This window comes from Apteryx rowi, unplaced genomic scaffold (genome assembly GCF_003343035.1).
Source record: "Apteryx rowi isolate R43461 unplaced genomic scaffold, aptRow1 scaffold_44, whole genome shotgun sequence".
NCBI lineage: Eukaryota > Metazoa > Chordata > Aves > Apterygiformes > Apterygidae > Apteryx > Apteryx rowi.
The window spans coordinates 2,085,761-2,105,074 of NW_020450694.1; the positions used below are offsets into that span (position 1 = coordinate 2,085,761).

At 42.6% G+C, this 19,314-nt stretch overlaps 2 protein-coding genes across 3 annotated transcripts in view; both read left to right on the forward strand.

Annotated features, from left to right (window-relative positions):
- The first annotated feature begins 368 nt into the window (after positions 1–368).
- Positions 369–12,399, forward strand: IFT52 (intraflagellar transport 52). 2 transcript variants are annotated; one of them, XM_026076848.1, is made up of 13 exons: positions 369–608; positions 1,750–1,837; positions 2,101–2,230; positions 3,083–3,158; positions 3,246–3,317; positions 4,028–4,154; positions 6,146–6,232; positions 6,906–6,974; positions 7,700–7,854; positions 9,190–9,277; positions 10,517–10,625; positions 11,359–11,504; positions 12,071–12,399. In XM_026076848.1, the coding sequence occupies exons 1-13, from the start codon at positions 490–492 to the stop codon at positions 12,116–12,118; spliced, it is 1,314 nt and encodes a 437-aa protein (XP_025932633.1). In that variant the 5' UTR covers positions 369–489; the 3' UTR covers positions 12,119–12,399. The 2 variants fall into 2 exon arrangements, with proteins under 2 accessions (XP_025932633.1, XP_025932634.1); XM_026076849.1 differs by lacking the exons at positions 369–608; positions 1,750–1,837; positions 2,101–2,230; positions 3,083–3,158; positions 3,246–3,317 and having other exon boundaries at positions 4,123–4,210.
- A 4,018-nt stretch (positions 12,400–16,417) lies between these two features.
- The window catches only part of MYBL2 (MYB proto-oncogene like 2), a 20,077-nt gene continuing 17,180 nt past the window's right edge, over positions 16,418–19,314 (forward strand). The window contains exon 1 of the mRNA XM_026076803.1: positions 16,418–16,468. Within this exon, the coding sequence (XP_025932588.1) occupies positions 16,418–16,468 (51 nt within the window). The remainder of the gene's footprint in view (positions 16,469–19,314) is intronic.

Here is a 19,314-nt window from a genome sequence, read left to right on the forward strand (position 1 = left end):
GTGGATTTTACTTCTGATCTATGAGTAAGTAGCACGCCCAGCCCTAAKTCCTAGCGGGGGCAGAAAACTGTCCCGGTTGGGGTAGGGGGGCGGCGGCTGAGGGCCGCGGCCTCCCCCGGCGCTGACAAGAGGCGGCGCCGCCGCCGCCGGCCTCGGGGTCCCGGTGGGGCGGGATGGCGGCGCGCGGGCCTGGCTCCCGCCTCGGGCGGCCCTCGCCAGCCGCAGTGGTACAGCCCAGCCCCTCCCCCTCCCCGGGAATGGAACAGCCCGCTGCCCCTGGCTTCGGGAAGGTTCTTTGGCCGAGGCTGCCACCGCGCCTGCGCGGCCGGCGCGTTGCTAGGCAGAGCGCGGCGGGGTGGCGGTCGCGGCGGGGTGGCGGTCGCGGCGGGGAGCAGGGCCGCTGGCGAAGGGCGCGTTGCCGGCAGGGCTGGGAGATTCCCTTCAAGGAGCTAGCGCCGCTCGGGCTTCCCGTGGATAACCGCGGCCGCCATGGAGAAGGGCCAGCAGAACGACATACTCTTCAATGCGTCCAAGGGGGAGGCTTTCACTCTCAACAGCGGCTACAAATCCTTGCKCAAAAGGCTTCGTAGTAGCTGGAGGATGCAGAGGTGAGCTGCGACTGCCCGACGCGCCCCTCGTAGCTTCTCTGGAGCCTCGGGGTGGGGGTGGGGGGGAGCTGTGGGGCTGTGACACAGCCTCGCCCACCCGGCAGGTTTCGTGCCGCCCGGCGGGGCGGGTGGGAGGCTTTGCCCAGGCTGCAGGAGGGGTTTGGGGACATGCTGCAGTGGGGCCTGGCATTAGCTGCTTGCTTTTGTCCTCATCCTCCCGATTCGTCCCGGCATTGGCATCTCTAGCAGCGGGAGTTGTCTAAAGGGCGTGGGTTCGTGGGTCTTCAGCCATAGGGTGGTTGGTGGGCTCCTTTACAGGCAGCACTGAAGGCACAGTTGGGCTTTTTTGCAGCCAGGGGAGAAGGGCTGTGTGGATTCACCTCCTCTCCAGGGGAGAAATAGGCTGCTGCTGTGTGAAGAGGCTAGGATGCTTCAGTATGTGCTTCAGCACATATTCATCAGTGATATGCAGATATCACTGCAGCCCCAGTGGGTAGGAGTTGGGGCACTGCAGAGATATCCCCAAATTTGTATGTAGTCTGCAGCGTTTAATTCCTTGACCTACCTGAATGATCTTTGGTAGTCTTTATGGCAAGCTAAAATCTTTCTTTGACTTGATTGAGCTCTGCAATGTTAGCTGAAATTTCGCTCCAGGATGCTATGTGTGGTCTTTGTTGGAAGCTTTCAAGTATTTTATTTGTGGAAGAGACAGAGCTCAAGTTGTAAGGATGAAATTCAAAATACAAGTTTTTGAGTCTATGTTGCCTTGAAGTTTGTGATAAAAAAAAATTCAGCCCTTCTGTGTTAAATTACTACATTGTCTCTCTGTCTACTACAAGATACATCCAGAGAAAAAGAAAAAAAAGTAAGCAGCAGCTCATCTGGTGCAAAGTTTGATAACAGCTATGACAGCTTACACTAGTTCTGGATCTGTAACAGTACCTTTTTTAGTGTGCTGTTCTATTTAATGGGTTGAAATACATAAGGATTATTTTAGGTTGAGTTGTCAACTTTAAATTGCGAAAGGGATGTGAAGTGACTGAAGTGATTTGCTTTGTGTTTATTTGCCAGTTCTTTACAAAAAGTTGTGGTTCAGGATGATATTCAAGAATAACATGTTTCTTGATTAATCTATTTGTAGTTTAAAAGATGAGATCACATTGGAGAAACTGATTGGAGTAAAATTGTGGATTACAGCAGGGCCAAGAGAAAAGTTCACTGCTGCTGAGGTAAGGAGTCAATAATTGTTTGCAGTTTAGTTACGGTTTTAGATTTGTTTAATGCAAAAGACAAAAGAACAGTGCAGAAGACTTTGCAATATTACTGCTTTATATACATTTACACAAATTGAGATTTGAATACCTTTCTCATAGGATCAAGTTCATTGCAAGTAGTCAGAAACAGTTACCTTCCCTCATCTCAGCGTAATTTCCTGCGGTATTGTTCTTTGCTCTTTTCTTACGTATTTTTCTGGATTTTTGTTACTTTATAGTTTTCTGTTCTGAAGAAATTCCTGGAGGAGGGTGGAGCACTGCTGGTGATGCTGACAGAAGGCGGTGAATCCAGATATGGCACGAATATTAACTACTTGTTAGAAGACTATGGGGTAGTGGTCAATAATGGTAATGGGACTCACTAATACCTCTTATTCCTCTGCTTCCAGCAAAATCTAAAGAACAAGTTCAGCCTTTGTAGGTGTAAGCCATGTAGATACCTCTCACAAAGCACCTTTTGGTCTAAGATTTTTTCCTTAAAATCTACATGTATACAGCAGTGTAGTACTGAAGTGCACCAAGGGCTTTTCATGCCCACAGTAGTCCGATAATATAGCCATCTCCATTCCTTTGCTATAGTTGTCAGTTTTAATGGTATTTACTAACAAAAGTTAATACTAGTGATGTTTCTTGGTAAATAGCCTTTCATTACAGACATTTTTTTCAGTGTGTTTTAATGGGTTGAATCACTTTATACTCACTCTGAATAAACAGTGTCACCTTTCTTTAGCAGCCTGCTAAAATACCATTCATGAGAGTTTGTGTTTCTAAAAAATAACTGAACTGTGTGTTTCAGTCCATAAAATATTTTTAGGCTCTTTAGTGGCTGTTGGACAGCTGGTCTTCTAGGCTGTGCTTTTTGCATCAGAACACTGATGGTTTTGGAAGATGTATAAAAAAGAATTTGAACTTGTAAACCTTGATAAATATTTACTCTTTTAATTTGAACATCTTTTTGCATCTGTAAAAATTGCAGAAGATGTGGAGATGTGCTTATTCTGCATGTTTTTGTTTGAACTTGCAAATACATTCCTGTTCTAAATCTGTATGTCCAGAAGGAAATTCTTTTGGGAACCACATGCCAGTTTTGTGTTAGAAGCAAACACCCAAGGTAGCCAAGAGCTGAATTCATTTTTCATTGTTATGTCTAGCATAATATATTATATTAATGATGTAAACTTCTTCATTTTTCTCTTCAAGATGCTGTAGTAAGAAATGTATATTACAAGTATTTCCACCCGAAAGAAGCACTGATTTCTGATGGAGTTTTGAATAGGTAAATATTTTGGGTATATAAATCTTTACTGTAAAGTCTTATACTCCCTTGTGTTTTCAGTAGGTTTTGCTTTTCCGTCTCTTGTAGAGGAATCAGTGAAGCTGCAAGAAAAACAGGGTTTGAGACAACAGATGAAGATGGAGGTGGACATGCTGCACAGTAAGTGTTTTCCTCTGAAGCTGCTTGTGTGGAACGTTATAGCATAAATCTGAATTGTCAGGCTTGTAACCTAGCAGGAGTGTATTGTGCTTGTGTTGAGGTGTCCTGATGTATTTTTAACATCAATCAGATTCTTGCTTCTCAAGGTTCTATCTGGAAAGAAGAATCTGTTCAGTAACTCTTGGCAACTAGTCAAGGAGCAGGAGTGGTAGATTTTGAAGGGAATTACTGCTCTCCTGACCAGGTCTTTTTTGTCCCTTTTCTGTGGATTTGAATTTGATTAAACAAAATAAATATGAATGCCCTCTGGTGGGTTGTCTGGCTGTAGGCATGAAGAATTCTAGTTGTTTTCAGAGAGTTTTATTGCAGAGTAAGATAGACAAGTAAGACATTTATCATAAATTTTGTATTATATTGTGTATTTACAGTTAAATACTCCTGCACTTCTCTCAAATTCAGAAGTACACAAGTGAAAATGGAGAGCCTTCTTTGTTGCTTAAATAAGACAAACAAATCCTCAACTTGGAAAATCTCTGGAAAGAGCCTAAAATGTCTTTTTAATTGTCTGAATTTTATAAAGCATTCCTCTTAGCGTTGCACCACTACTACACAGTTACAATTTGCAGTTTAGGCAGATAGACTGAGTCTTGTAAATAGGACCGGCCTACTTGATATAGCAGGTACTTAAAGAGTTTCTCTGTTTCCTGCAGAACTCTTTCTTTTGTGTATCCATTTGGTGCCACACTGAATGTAATGAAACCAGCAGTGGCTGTTTTGTCCACAGGATCTGTTTGCTTCCCGCTCAACCGACCCATTCTTGCTTTTTATCAGCATGAGGTACGATTCTGCATGAAATAAACCATGTATACTCCCCCTTGCCTCCCATAAGAATGGTAAGTATATTATCTGGCAGAGCTTATAAACCACTTCTATTTTTGATGCATCTGCAAACTCTATATGAATCCAGCGACTCTTATCTGCTTTTATGGAAAACTTTGTTGCATGGGGTTCAAAGGAGAATGAATTTAATGGTCAGCGAAGATTATGTATTTCTTTGGATACCGGAGGATTATTTTTAGTTCTTCTTCATTGCTTTGTTTTATTTTTTCACTGTTTTAGTGACTATTTAGTAAGTGAATTTATTGTTGGCTTCAAGTAGGCCATATTGTATTAAGAAAGAGGACCATCTCCTTGGAACTAGTTGATTTTTATGTGTTATCTTACCTGTTGGGACCTGTTTAGTTTATTTAAAAAACAAAACAGAAGACAGTAGTAGCTGATAGGTACAAAGAGATAATATAGCGAAAGAATGTAATATGTTAACATGTTGTTTACTATGTAGATGCATTTCTAATAGTACTGTGATTTTTGGTATCTTAGGTAGGTGATTTTTTTTTTCTGAAGATGTCTGGCTTAATTCGCCCATGTTGTGGCTGAAATAAGCCTCATAAATCAAAGACAATACAGTAGCGTAAGGTGAACTTGTAAGTACGCTTACTGTTCATGTTTTAGTCTGCAGCTGTCAGAGTAAGATATAATTACATCTCTCTCCCCCGTGCTGTATTTGCACATAGATCCAAACGTATGGATCCATGCCTAATCTTGGGCCCATGATAATCTTGAAGTTATTTGCATTAATATGAAGATCCTTTTTGGCGACATGATCATCTAAGTTATGTAAAACCCAAACTGTACTGGGACTATAGCCATGACAGTTAGTATTGTGTTTCAATACTGTACCTGTTTAAGTAGAGTCTTATGTGTTTCCCCTAACTGGTATGGAGAGGAGTGTTTTCTTTTGAGAATTGTAACAACCAAATTATACTATAGATGAAGCCCAAAAAACATTTCTGTACCTTCATGAAGTCATTTGCATGGGTTGATTACTGAAATGTAATACTTTTGTGTAGTGGAAACAATTTTACATCACACTGGCAGTTCTTCCTTTGATATGTTACAGGGGTGTGAATGTAAAATAGATTTTTAATCAGGCATCATTTTTCCTAACTAGCTGGAGGAAGTTTTAGACACAAAGATAAAGATGAATAAAAAGACTTGTGCCTATCTTGTGACTTATCTTCAGACTTGTTACAGCAGTCTTCCTGATTACATTATGCTACTAATTTTACACTCGGTGCAGAAAGCATTGCTGTTTTCTGTTGTGTTGAAAACTTCCTATTTCTTATGTATATCCTTGTGGAAGGGTTAAGGGGTAATCTGGATAGAAAAGAATTATAAAGCAGGTTCATGCATACGTCTTCATACATATTTAATTTAGCTAAATTAAAATATAATGACCTGCATATTTTGCATTTAATCTTACAAAGAATAAAATTATCAAACTCTTCTCATTAGTTGACATGAATGCATGCTACATTGGCATGCTTGCATGTCAGTCCTTTAGGAATACATTCTGAACTAGTCGAGAAGGGGCTGCAGGAACTTAACAATATGTTAATTTCACTTAATTCTTTTTTGCTTGATTGAAAAAAAGCATTCTTTTTCTGCAAAAATCACTTAAATGCAGCTATTCTTGATGATAYTCTGTGTATTTTGGGGGGGGGGGATTGCCAATCAATTGCCTCTCTAATCTTACGAAATGTAGATCACTATTTTTAGTAAATTTATAAGCCTTGTAAAAGTAAGCATATATACACTCTTACAGTAATGCTGCATTCTTGTAAGCTTGCCATCTTTGAAACTGCCTTTGGCACTACTTTTTCCAAAGTTCCTATTTCTTTAAATCACTTTGTAATTAAACTGCATTAACAATTGCCTCTAAATCTCTGATCTGGAAGGATTTTTTGCTATATTTTCTTTGTTGATAGGCTCAAGGTGGAAAGATGGCAGTGTTGGGATCTTGCCACATGTTCTGTGATCAATATTTAGATAAAGAAGAAAACAGTAAGATCATGGTAAGTTTTAAAAAAATGTTTTCTTAGTGGATCTTCACAGCATTTACACAGTAGTTCAAGCCTTTTAGCTTCCTCTTAGAGCATGACAGCTATGAAATAGATTCAATATGGACATTCTAGCCCAATACTAACATACCGGGGAATTTGTCAAAACACAAGTAACAGGAATGTATTCTAAAAAAAATAGATTGTTATGGGACTCTGAAAAGCTTTTCCTACTTCTGTCCGCCACTTCATTGTTGTTGATGTTTAAATATTTGGTAGCTTTTTGGTTTGTTGCCTATTCAGAGCTTCTTTAAATCATATAGCCACAATCAAGCTCTAATAATAAACCTTTGCATATATAGTTCCCACCATCTAGAGATATTAATGGATTTTCCAAAGTGGAATATGTAATGTTATCATCATGTGTAAGAAAGGGTGTTTTCTGCTGAGGTGTTCCTTGAAAGCATGCATCTACCACGAAGTGTGATCTTTGTTGTAAGTCATTGCTTCCATAAGTATATACAAAGTTTGTATTTTCTCCCTACATGTTTTGTGGTTTATTACACAGTTTTTTCCTTCTTTTTCAGCATATGTTATTAGTTGGATTTATTATGAATGTTTAAGCAGTTTTAGCATCGTAATAGATTACTTGGACTCTCCTGAAATTAATTGTTTTGCCCTTCTCCAGGATGTACTTTTTCAGTGGCTCACARCATCAGATATCCAATTAAACCAGGTGGATATGGAGGACCCTGGGGTAAGAGAGATCCATTGCAATGAAGTAAATAATAGTTTGATCCAGCAGGACCAGTTTTACCAAACCATGCATTTAACAGAAAATGAATAACAGCTAGATAAATGCTGCTGTTGTTGCAGACCTTTAGTTCCTGGCAGGAGATGGGCTAGACAGAGGAGCTAGGCATAAAAAAACAATGGCGCAGTATCTCTCTCACAGTTGGATTGATGTTTATTGGAAAACTTCAGTCACAGAAGCGTGTTCCAGATTTGCCTGTGTTTACCAGATCATTTGTTGCTCCAGTTCAGTAGGTTTGTACTTCAGGTCTGAGCCTTCGGGCAGGAGGAGCATATATGAGGTAAAGGCAGATTTTCTCTATTTGAGTAGGGATCAATCTGTGTATCGTTTTCAGCTGATTTTTGACTGATGTAAGTGCTGTTTCGTTATTTGGAAATAACGTACCTGACAGAACTGTATACTGCTTATGCATAAAAAGGTAGAGCTGCAGTATTTCACAGGTGACTACAGTGAGCTCTCTATTTCATTTTAATAAACAACTAATTGGCTTTACAGCTAAGAGAACAGGGATTGCGCAGTTTACTAAATCTAATAAGCTACACCGCAAAGGGTCATAGCTGGTAGAGAGTGATACAATTATTTATAGATGAGATTTTAAGTGAGGTAAAAACTAGAAAGAGACTATGTAAATGAATTTTTTTCCACTCATAGCAATGTCTTGTGTTCAGATTTCAGACTATACAATGATCCCAAATACAGCTGCGTTGTCTGAGCGATTGAGAGTCTGTCTACAAGAGGGAGAGGAAATCCCAAGAGACTTCACAAAGTTGTTTGATACGTCTCTTTATCAGCTAGATACAACTGCCCTCCCTTCAGTTATCAAGTCAGCAGCTGTGATTTTTTCTTTTCTTTTTCTTTTTTTTTTGCTTTCTCTATTTGGCATTTTCTGTTTGTGTTTAAATGTGTGGGAGCTTACGAGCAGAAGGGACTGAGCTGTAAGCAGCGTTATGAATACGGATGCACCAGAGGTTTGATTTTTACAGTGCCACAGTGATGTTTCTGTTTTCTCTTACCCCTTTTCTTAGCTGTAATTTCTGACATTCTCTTTGCCGTTTCTGACTGCTGCTGATTGAATGAACTGGTATTTCTCATAGAACTTCCACAATGGTGCTGGATTTCTTTCTGAAATGATACTTGAGAGCTGGTTGTTTTTCCATTTACATGTACTATTTGGCATTTATTGATGCTGAATTTCATTCATCTTTGCATTTTCCAATAATTCTGTATCTTGAGGTGCATCTGCTACTTGGTTTTATCAGTTTTGTATCACTTAATAGCTTTGTCACATCACAAATCATACATCCAGATCATGTATGAACGTGTTGAATAGTAGCAGACTTAACATAGGTTCTGTGAAACTCCACTGCACTGTGGACGCTCTTTTTTCTTACTATGTATTTCTTGTATTTTCACYTGGTGTGAATTCATGAGGGGATCTCCCTTCCCATCCCATAACAAATAATTTCTTTAAATGGCTTTTGATTAGGGACTTTTTCAGAACTTTTTGGAAATCTACAAGTCTGCTTTTTTGAACTGGATCACCTTTCCCACATGTACAATCGTCCCTTTAAGTCTCTTGAAGAATTTTGATGTGTGACTTCCTTCTTTTCCATCATCTTGTATCTTCAGCAATCATTATTTTTTTTCTTCTCTATCATAATTTTAGCTAATTTGCTCTCTGTAGAAGTTGATTATTACTGATGTGTAGTTTTCTGGAGTCCTAAAAGTGGGCATCCTATTTGTTGCCTTCCAGAATTCCCCTGTTAACAACAGAATTCTTTTATTAGAAATGGTCTAGAGCTTTTCTGGGAAAATTACCTTGTTTATTGTTATTTAATATACTGGTTTGTTTTGTCTCCAGTAAAGAAAGCCTTGTATGTGGGAACTTCACTAAGCTATTCTGTAGGGAACGGTGATATGAGTAACTGTTGCGACTTTTCCATTTGTAGCATACCTTTCTGGCCTCCTACTTCTGTGTCATGTCAATCAGTCACTTCAGACTGGTTTGTGATTTTTATTTTATGCTATACCTTTGCGCAGAATGTTGACCCTGGTGTCTTTGAAATATTCATATCTGTAAGCCTTTCTAATGCACGCGAGTGGAAATAGATATTGTATCGCTTCTCCTCCTCACACTTTGACTCTTTCTGTGCTGCAGAGCTTATGAGCAGCTGAATGTGAAGCATGAACCTCTCCGGCTCATTCAGCCTCAGTTTGAGACTCCACTGCCGCCCCTTCAGCCAGCTGTGAGTAATCTCCTTGCTGATACAGGATATGTAGAATCCTCCTTTTAGTATAAAACCTCTGGCATCATTTCCATAGTTCTCAAAAAAAAAAAAAAAAAAGAGATGCTGTGTTTTTATTAATTATTTGAGAGTTGAATACATTGCAAGGGCTCTTTTAAAAAGGAGCATTTATTTACACTTGTACTCTTTATCAACAAAGCTTGAAAATGAAGCATCTGGTGGCACAGCACAATCAAAATCTAGAGAGCTCAGAATGACTCGCATATATAATCTCTTCAAATCCTGCCTAGGTGTTTCCAGTCCTGCAAGGTGTTGAGGTTCAGCCTTTACTGTGAAAATGGATCATGCTGTTTTGGAAAGCAGTGATGCTGCAAGTAGTTTATCAGCTGTTGCCAGAGGAGGAGCCAGTCTGTCCCACTCTTCTTTATTCTTTCGCATCCATTGGGAAAGTAGGAAGTGGAGCATTGCTCTTCTACAGCAAGGGCTGGCTGAATTTTGCTGGCAGCAGCAACACAAGTTTCAGTGGTGTCAAATTTATTTTAAAGAGCAGATATCTTTTAAGTTTTGCCATCGCTGCTCCGTCCTTTACTTTGGCCCCTCAGGAGATGTTAGTATGATCCTTATAGCTGCAGGGATGCCACTGAAAATAGTGTCTCCTGCGCAGCTCTTTAAAAACACAAGGTATTCACTCTCCCTTTCAAGCGCTTGTAAGCCCTGTTAGTTGCAGAGTGCAACCTGTGGCTTAAGTGGTGATCGTATGAAAAAGAAAATCCGTTTTTTCCCTGACAACCTTTGCCAGAATTAATGTGAATACATTTCCAAGGTGAATTGGCCAGCCTGTTACCTGGACTTTTTCAATCCAAAATAGAACCACTTGAGTCTCATGCAACAAAACTAAGAACAAACTATGCAAATGCAGTATATCTTTTGTTGTGATGCTAGATGACAATAAATTAGATTCCTCAAAGCTAACTTCTGCATAAATCAGAAAAGTGTCTGATTTTAATGCTTGATTTCATTTTAAGAATATCTAGAATAAGAGTTTAAGGGGAGAAATTCTGGCATACATGTGACTAAACTCTTTTGGAATATTTAGTTATTTTTATGAAATCTAAATAGAATTTTTAAAGTACGAAAGGTTTCTTAAAGTCTGATCTAAGTCCAGAGCTGTCTTCTTAATTATCTACAAAGTGTAAGAAAAATATTTGGCAATCAACCATGCAAATTCTTGTCTTCAAGGTTTTTCCACCTGCTTTCAGAGAATTGCCTCCTCCCCCTCTGGAGCTGTTTGACTTGGATGAAATTTTTTCCTCTGAGAAAGCCCGTCTAGCAGAGATTACAAACAAATGTAAGCAGAGCAGACTGATTGTTCTCATGTTTATATATAAAATCCAAGTTTTTGGAGGAAAACTGGTGATAACATTCAGTTTTAAAACACGGGCCTCGCTTATGAAAACCTRTTGCTGTCATCCTGGACCAAGAATGCTCCAAGTCTTTGGAAGGTAGTACATAACTTCTTGGTCTTGAAATATCAAATAGCAGCAGTGCAGCTTCCTCTTCCTTTCCCTGTGTCTTTTGTTTTCCYCTTTCAAATAGATGTATGACCTTCAAGGGGTCCTGTTATGCTAGAGAGTTTTGGCTTCCCTTTCTATTGTTTTTGAGTATCGTTTTTGAAGTTACCAGCGCAAAATGTAGCACTGACTGTTGGTAAGTGCCTGTGTGCTGCTGACATTGCTGACGAGACTGCAGCTCATTTAATATAAACAGACATTTTATTTTGTTTCTACCTTCCATTTCCTATATCATTCATAAATCACTTTTCACACTGTTGCTGATTAATTTCATATCTTTTTCTGCTTTAAAGTAAAAATGGTAAGATTTATTCTAAACACACCTTAAATCTAAACAAGATGAGAAAGTACTAGCTGCAGAAGTACATCATGGCTAGTCCACTCACCTGAATTATAGGACGTAACTTCCCAAAATGCCAATGACAAATAGCAATGAGTAGTATATTTTTGCACAGGTGCTGCAGGTATGTATAATATTCATCTGTCTCCTTCCTTGGGATGCTTGTTTAGGTACCGATGACGACTTGGAGTTTTATGTCCGAAAGTGTGGCGAAATCCTAGGAGTAACGAGCAAACTCCCAAAGGACAAGCAAGATGCCAAACATATCCTGGAGCACATCTTTTTCCAAGTGGTTGAGTTTAAGAAACTGAATCAGGTATTTTTAATAACAGAACTGCAAGTGAATAGTTTGTAGTATCAGCACAGAGGCTGGCAGTCAGTATCTTTGTAGGAGCTATGCTTGTCACAGGCAAGAGGTACAGTGATACGTTAAGACGTTTGCTGTACAGTAAATTAGACCAGTGAAGTGTGATCCAGAATATTTATGACTGGTAATCTGTATAGAATGTGCAATGCTCAATTTATTAAGTCTTATTTTAATTGGATTAATACACACAAGTGTAGTTCAGGTAATTTCAGCTTAATATGGCTCACTGACTGTGCAGACTTTGTAAAAGCAACATGCCCTCATGAATGTTCCTGTTGCTTGCTAATACTAAATGTGAAACCAGCAGTGTTACTCACAAGGATTGTGTTTTAAATAATTCTTCATAGTAAAATTGATGCTTTTAAGCCTGTTTGGGATATCTCCCACACAGATCACTTGTTTCCACTAACAAGTGTTTCGCGTTTCTTGGATAGTCTAGTTAAAGAGAAAATCTTAAATTTTTACCTTATCATTAATATTCTCTTGTTTTTTCTTCCTCCTATTCCCTTCACTAGGAACATGATACTGACACAAGTGAAACTGGATTCCAGAATGGTAACTGAGACCTGGCTTTCTCCAGTCTGAGAGAGATGTTTTAGTAAAAACATACTTGTAATTTTTTTTTAACTTCCATATTCATTATATTAATTGGGATCATCCTAGTGGTTCTTCGAATGTTTGGATCGTTTATGTGTAGTAATTTTAAGCCTTTTGAGGAAGTGCCTTGTATTTTGCAACCATTTTCCAAATAATTCCCTATTTTTTCTACTACTTTATTGTAACTGTGATTTTTTTAACATATGAAAAAAGTCTTATGTTAATAAAATGTGTTTTTTGGTCCTTCTTTCTGGCTCTAGTATTAATGTTCTTGCAGTAAGGCTTACTGTGCCTTCTTTCAGTGTACACGTAGTCCTTAATGGCACTGTGGGAAAGATGAGTATTTTGGTTTGTGAGCTGTGGAAGAAAATGTTGCCATAAATACAGGAGTTGCTGAAGGTATGCTAATCTGTCACTGAGGCAATCTCCTTTTGGCTGTCTGCCTAGATGAACCAAAGAGAGGTAGGTTTCTTACTGTAGAAGGAAAACACCTCTTCCAGGGGTGGGGGGAAGGGAGAAGAACTGAAAATAAGCAATGGTGACACTCTGTTGCCTTTTATAAGGCTGGAAATGTATCATTTTGAAAAGAGGGGACTGCGTTTGAACGAAAGGGACTTGCAAGATTTAATGGGTTACTATTAAGAAGACATGATACTGTGCAGCAACTTTGGGAATAGCCTAGATATAGAATACCTGTAAGTAAAAAATATTCCAAAGATAGTGAAGTAGGCACAAGAATGGAAATTAAAGTGGAATTCATTGGCTGCAAAATACTGAAGCTCAGTGCACAGCAAAAATGGAGCCAAGAGTATTAGCAATGAAAGGAAAAGATTTGTCAATAGTATTAGCACTGTCTTCGTTGCAAGGACATTCTTTTTACATAAATGTGAAATTGTACTCTGACATCTCCAAAYTGTGTATTTAATCTGGGACCCAAACCATAAAACTGAAATTCTTTCCCCCCCCCCCAGCCTACTATGCAGCCTTTGTGATCTGTGATTTATCTTGCTGTGTCCTGTTTTTTAACTTAAAAGCTGTTTTTTCCAGAACATCTTTGCATCTTTGTTTCATCAAAAAATCCGTTCATTTTATATTCCTTCATGCTTTGGGTTATGAACGTTGCACAGATTTTCCCAAAGCAGGTGTAAGTTACTAACCAGTTGAGACATGCTAATATGTTAGCAGAAGTGCTTGTATGTCTGCTCATTCTGTAGCCTTTTTTTTAATGTAGGTAGATGTGATATATGGCTTATTTTACACAGATGTAGGCAATTCAATAAAGAATTCACAATATCCCAGGCTGCCCTTGTGCCTCCACTGGCAATAGCTGAAATCTGCAACTTAAGTCTTGGTTATAGCAGCATGTTTGAAGTGTTTTGTTTCTGTCTCTTTAATTGACCCGGTTGTATATTTTTACACAGAGCAGGGCATGGTATGTTCTAGCTAGAGATTTACACAATAAGCTTAATCTTTCCTCTGCAGTATCAATACCAGTCAGTCAACCGGCACAGACTGCGGTTGAACCAAACAGCTGCATGATCTTCTTGCTAATTACAGATCTGGTTTGTACTGTTCTGTGGTGTTTATACTTCAAACTGTAAATAAGTTCCCTTCCTGGGCCACTTTCATGAGTTGTCACCTGTTCCTGATGTTGTAATGTGTTTTAGAAAGAGAATACAAGCCACTCTGTGTTTGGTATTTGGTGTCTATACTGCCACAACTGAAGTAGAATAGATGTTATTTGGCCCAGAACCTCTAGTGTAAAATATATGTGGAAGCAATAGTTTTCTCCTTCAAAGCTGTGCCTTTGGCCCTCTGGAAGTATTTAAACTGTTATTCTGTAAACAGAAGTGCTTGCTTTGGTCACAGAAGTATGGTACATGTAAGGTTTGTTGCTGGGTGACAGACTCTGGAAGGAGTTCAAAGGGGTGAAGGTTTTTAACAGTGAGGCGAAGACCCTGCAGTGTTACGCACAGCTCACCATGGAGTTTATATAGGAACGATCTTATTGCCACAATTCACAAATCTTGGCTATAAGCAGACACTGCTGCTTTCTCCTTTTTCTGTCCATCTCCTTATGCAAAATTTATCACTTCTCATGCCTTACTCTATCCCTAAAGGAAGATTGAGGAACRTGTATTATTTCTTCAGCAAACTTTAAATGCCTGGGGAGGCTGTTTTGACACAAGTGCTTCTCCAAGTTGTCACATCCACTGTAAACAGCATTGAACAAAAAGGGGAGGTAGAGCAAGTAGACGTGTAAGGTAGGAAACGCTAACCAGGCCCACAGGAAAACCCCTAAACAGGGACTGAGGCATCTCTTTTTTCCCCCAGAGGGGTGGAAATTACAGAAAGAGGTAAGCTGTCCCTGCACCTGTGTTGGTAAATGTTTGTGTTGAAGAATTCCTCCAGACGARTGGAGGAGTAAAGCCCTGCACAAAGAGCGATGCTGCTGTAGCGCCAGGGAGCCGCTTTCTCCCCAGTCCCCCCTTTCCGAGCCTCCTGCCCCCGGTGCGTGGGCTGTCTTTCTTCCAGCACACCAGAAGAGGGATCCCCAGCCCCAGTGGCCCCCCACATGCCACAGCAGCACTGCTCCCCTCCAGCAGTGAAGCTCCCACAGCACCGTGTGCCAGGTAATGGGGTGGCAGCGGGGAGTGACTGGCGGGGGCTGCAGAGCTGTCCTTTCCCCCCACCCTGGCAGGGCCCATCCATCTTGTCCCATCGCCTCTCAGCCCTCCTTGGCACAGCTGCAGTGACAGGCAGCCACTGCCGCAACTTGGCGCTGCCTGCTCGCCCTGCAGCAGCCCCAGACCGAGCCTGCGTGCAGCCACACTGCCCCTTGTCCTCAGCTGGCCTTGTTCACCAGTCCTCTGCAGGACAGCAGTGTTCCCCCCCCCCCCTTCTTTCCCCCTCCAGGGATAAAGTAAAGCTTGCTGAGCAACTATCTTTAAGTGTATTTACAGAAGTTCAGCCTGAGGAAGTGTTAGCAGTCAGAGCTTGCCAGGTGATGAGTGTCAGAGACCACACACAGAATGAAGTTGAAATCTTTATTGCRTTAATACAAAAGACACCGATAAGGGAGGGGAAGAGAACTAGTCTGGGAAACCACTGGAGCTGCATGGCACTGAGCAGCGCCAATTAGCTGGCATTAGCTTACAGCAGCTTTCTGGGGACTACAGCTAACAAACAGTCTATGCTTTCTCCATCCAGTAGTGCCCCAAGCAGTTTTCCACCAAAGTCATCTCCAGCTGGAAGATTAAAAACTACACCTACATCAGCAGCAACAGGTAGTTTCCTCAGCAAGCAAGCCCCCGGCTCAGTTCAGGGTAGGAGGCTACTTGGCTTTGTGATCTTCTGTGCTGCAGCATGCATCCGTTGCTTGTGTAGCGTATTACGATCTGCATCACAGAAGTTACCTGAAGCTGTCCGATGAGGCATGTAGCAGCTGAACACACACAAGTTCAAGATAAGGATTCACTTAGATCTGGAGCTAGGGCAGCAGCATCACAGGGCTTGATGCAGAAACACAGATACAGGCTTGGTCACTCAGCTGAGTCTCACAGGTGGAAGACCTATGGATCAGAGTAGGGCACCTCTTGAAGGCACCAGGCCAAGCCAGAGGAATTACTATAGAGGAGGTCTCCAGCGATGGGGTATCCAGTTTTGAACATCCCAGCAACCTTAGCTCTTCAGCACTTATGTCAAGGGACAGATTGGTATCCAGGGGGGCTTTTATTTCAGAAATCTCCCATCTGGGTGCTGGTGGCTTTGCAAGGGTTGAGATGTCAGTTACAAGCTCAGTGCTCTTGGAGAGCAGATTCTCCAGTGGTTTGGGGTGCTTTTCCATCTTGCACGGTGTTGATGTGTTCTGCGAGACCACATCCATCATGGAGTGGCACCCCAGTCCTCTACTGGGGTGTTCAGTAGGCAAACCAGACAGATCAAAGACAGTTTGACCATGAGGGGTCTTGCAGAAAGAGACAAGACTGCTATCAGAGACTCCCTGGGTCAGACCATGCAGGTCAGTCTTCACACAGCTATTCAGAGACTCTGACTGCTTGACAACATACAGAGAGCTGCCTTTTGCTGTGTTGTCCAAGTCTATGAGGAGCTCCCAGGTATCGGGTTTTGAGGCACTGCTAGAGTCCATGTAATAACAGTGAACAGGAGAAGAATGGCTATGGCTGGAGGCCCCTGCCACAAAGCCATTTTCCAGGATTTCCTTTAGGGTCAGGATACTGGTACTCTTCCTCTTGGTGGACAACATGATGCAGTATCCCAGCAGTGTCAGGCTTGTGAAGTTGAAGATGTCCCTGGTAGAATAAATATGCAAATAAACAAAAATCCTATTTCTCAGTGTCACTTAGAAGGGTGAGGAGACATGCAAGATCCAAGGAAAGTTAGGCATCCAAACTGTAATTTTCTTCTAATGTAAGACAGCTGCCCATTTATAGGCAGTCAGACCATGACCATTTACTGCTCAGAGGTGGTCATTACTGTCAGTGATCTAAGAAGTGCTCCCCCAAACACTGCAGCATCCTTGCCAAATTGAGGCAGAAGGGAGCATCCCCAGTTGCACCTATTCAGCTTTTGGCCAGAGAATCAGAGAAATCCTTGGACGTACTGTTAGGCAGAGCTGTTTCCCTTCTATGTGAGGCCTGAAGGAACAGTCCTCCATTTGGTTAGATCAGCTCTCACAGCTGAGCTTCAGCCACTGAATGGCATCACTTAATGTCTTCAGCCTGCATACTATTACTCTTAGTTTTGTCCTCTTAGATGTAAAGAGTCTCAATAAACCTCTCCACCTGCTAGTGGTACTAAGCTGGAGCAGGACAGGCCTTTTCCTGGCAATACCAGATATTCTGTCCTCATTCCTCAAACCAGGACAGTGTTAACCTCTGCTGGAGTGGAGTTGCTTGCCTTTGAGAGGGACACCCCAATACTGGACTCTGGTTAGGATAAGTAAGAGTTTGAGAGTAAGGAGTAGCGCCTATATTATGTTTAGTCCTGCATGTGGTAAAGGCCCTGTCCACAGATTTGTGGGACCCTGCGGTCTACACATGTGGCACCTGGGGAAGTCCTGGTGGACACATCCTCCTGGACAYGTCCTCCTGGCTGCTCTTGTCTCTCTCTGACACTGTGCACCAGTACATTTTGCTCAGTCAGTAACAGTTTCCATCACATTCCCCCTCCTCTTGCCAGGAAAGTTCTCTCCCCTTGGTCAGTCAACAACTGCTTGTTAACCATACGGAGAAGGAATATGCGAGGACAAGGTGGGGAAGGCAGCCAGTATCATTAAAGAAGCCACTTTATTTACTATAAAGGGGGACTGTACAACTATGGGTCATGGTGGAGGGAGAAGTGTTCTTTAAGAGACTAAAATACTTCTTCCTCAAAGACACTTTAAATAAATTAATACAAGAAAAATACTAAGGAAATAAAAAGTAGCTACTTTTAAGAGGATAGAGGTGGGAAAAAAACCTCACTACTTACCTTCAGCTTCTATAGAGACCCACTTCAAGATCCTGATCCTTTCTTGCAAATGTTGCTGGTAGTATTTTTATAGTTTTGGTAATTAATTAACAAGCTAATTTCCTAATTAAGCTAGTTTGGGAGAGGGAGGATTTTTAGCTTGACGGTAGTGATTGGGGGATGTGACCAACTATGCTGAAAGTAAATCCTGAGGCCTGCAAGGACTTGCTTGCACTTGTAACTTTGAAGCAAGTTAGCAAGCGGGTTAGGAGAACAAACAGGGTGTTTGCAATTAAGTTCGAGCGGGCTTGGGACCCATGTTTTTTGACTGTAGAAGAAGGATATTTACAGCATTCCTGCCTTGTGGGCCCTAGACAGAAAGCTGCTAAGTTTAGTCTGCAATACAGACCAGGGAACACTCRTGTGCACAGACCAAACAATAGGAATTAGAATTAAAATAGGGGCACTAGCAGGTGTGTGTAGATATGCATGTGTAGTATGCCATGCAAAAACAGCAACAATCCAAAATACATGTGTGCAAATTCCTGGCATGTTCAAGAACAGCTATAACTCATAATTTTTTACGCTTCTTTTTCAGGCCTGCTTTTTTGTGTGCGTGGTGTAACAGTGCCGCCCCCTGGCAAGAAGGGATAAGGAAGGGTAGAGCAAAGGTTTTCCAGGAGAGTCCCAGGCGCTGGGAGCGTGCAGACCCCTGCCTTCTGCTCGGGACCCTGTAGTGCCCCCCTGGCGCTGGAAAAGCAACATGGGGAAGGTGTTTAATCGTGGTTTTTTTTTCCTGCCCCCTCCATGGGAGGCAGGTGCCGGGAAGCGGAGGGAGCAGCGCTCTGCGGGCGAGCGGCAGGCTGCGGAGATGCTCTGTGGTCTGTGGCTCAGAGCCTGGCCGTGGCCGCAGCTGCGTCGCGGCCAGCGCAGACCCCCCCTAGGGCTGCCTCGCCGGCCTACCTGTTAGCAAAGCTGTGGCCTGCGGGGTTCAGGCCCCTCTTTTCCACCCCAGAAGGCAAACCTGTGCCCATATCCGTGTTCAAAAAGCAGTAGGTGTTGCAAAGATAGATGTGGCCCGGGGGGACGGGACAGACACCCCCCTGTCCCATGCAGGTCCCTTGGGAACGGCCCCTCTGCGAGGAGGGATGTGGGCAGAGGTGGCTCCTGCCGCGGCCCCCCGGGGACAGGCTGCGCCGAGGGGTCCTGGGGGCGGTTGTGCGGGGGGCTGGCGGCAGAGAGGGCAGATGATTTGTTTTAGGTTTGTCTCCATGTGGTTTTCCTTATAAACCCCTCGCTTGCCGGTGTTATGGAGGGGGGTTCCCCACGCGTGGACAGCTAAGCAGCCTCGGGGGTGTTTTAACGTGAGCTGGTCTGCAGGGAGGGGTGCGAGGGGGCTCCCCGCGCCCGGGGCCCTGGCACCGCGGGGCAGCTGCTGCGGGGCACCCCGGCGAGACAGCAAATTGCCACTTTTTTGTCACGAGCCGTGCTGAGAGCCGCCGGGCCTGCCCCGGCCCGAGGGGCCTGCCCCGCTCCCCGCGGCGCCTCTCCCTCCTCGCGGCCCTGCCCGCGGCCAGACCCCGCCGTCCTCCCGCGGCCTGGGCCGCCCGCGACGCCGCCCTGCCCGGGCCGTAACGGGCCGCGGAGAGCAGCCGGGGGGCGGGAGGCGCCTGGGGGCGCGAGGTGGCAC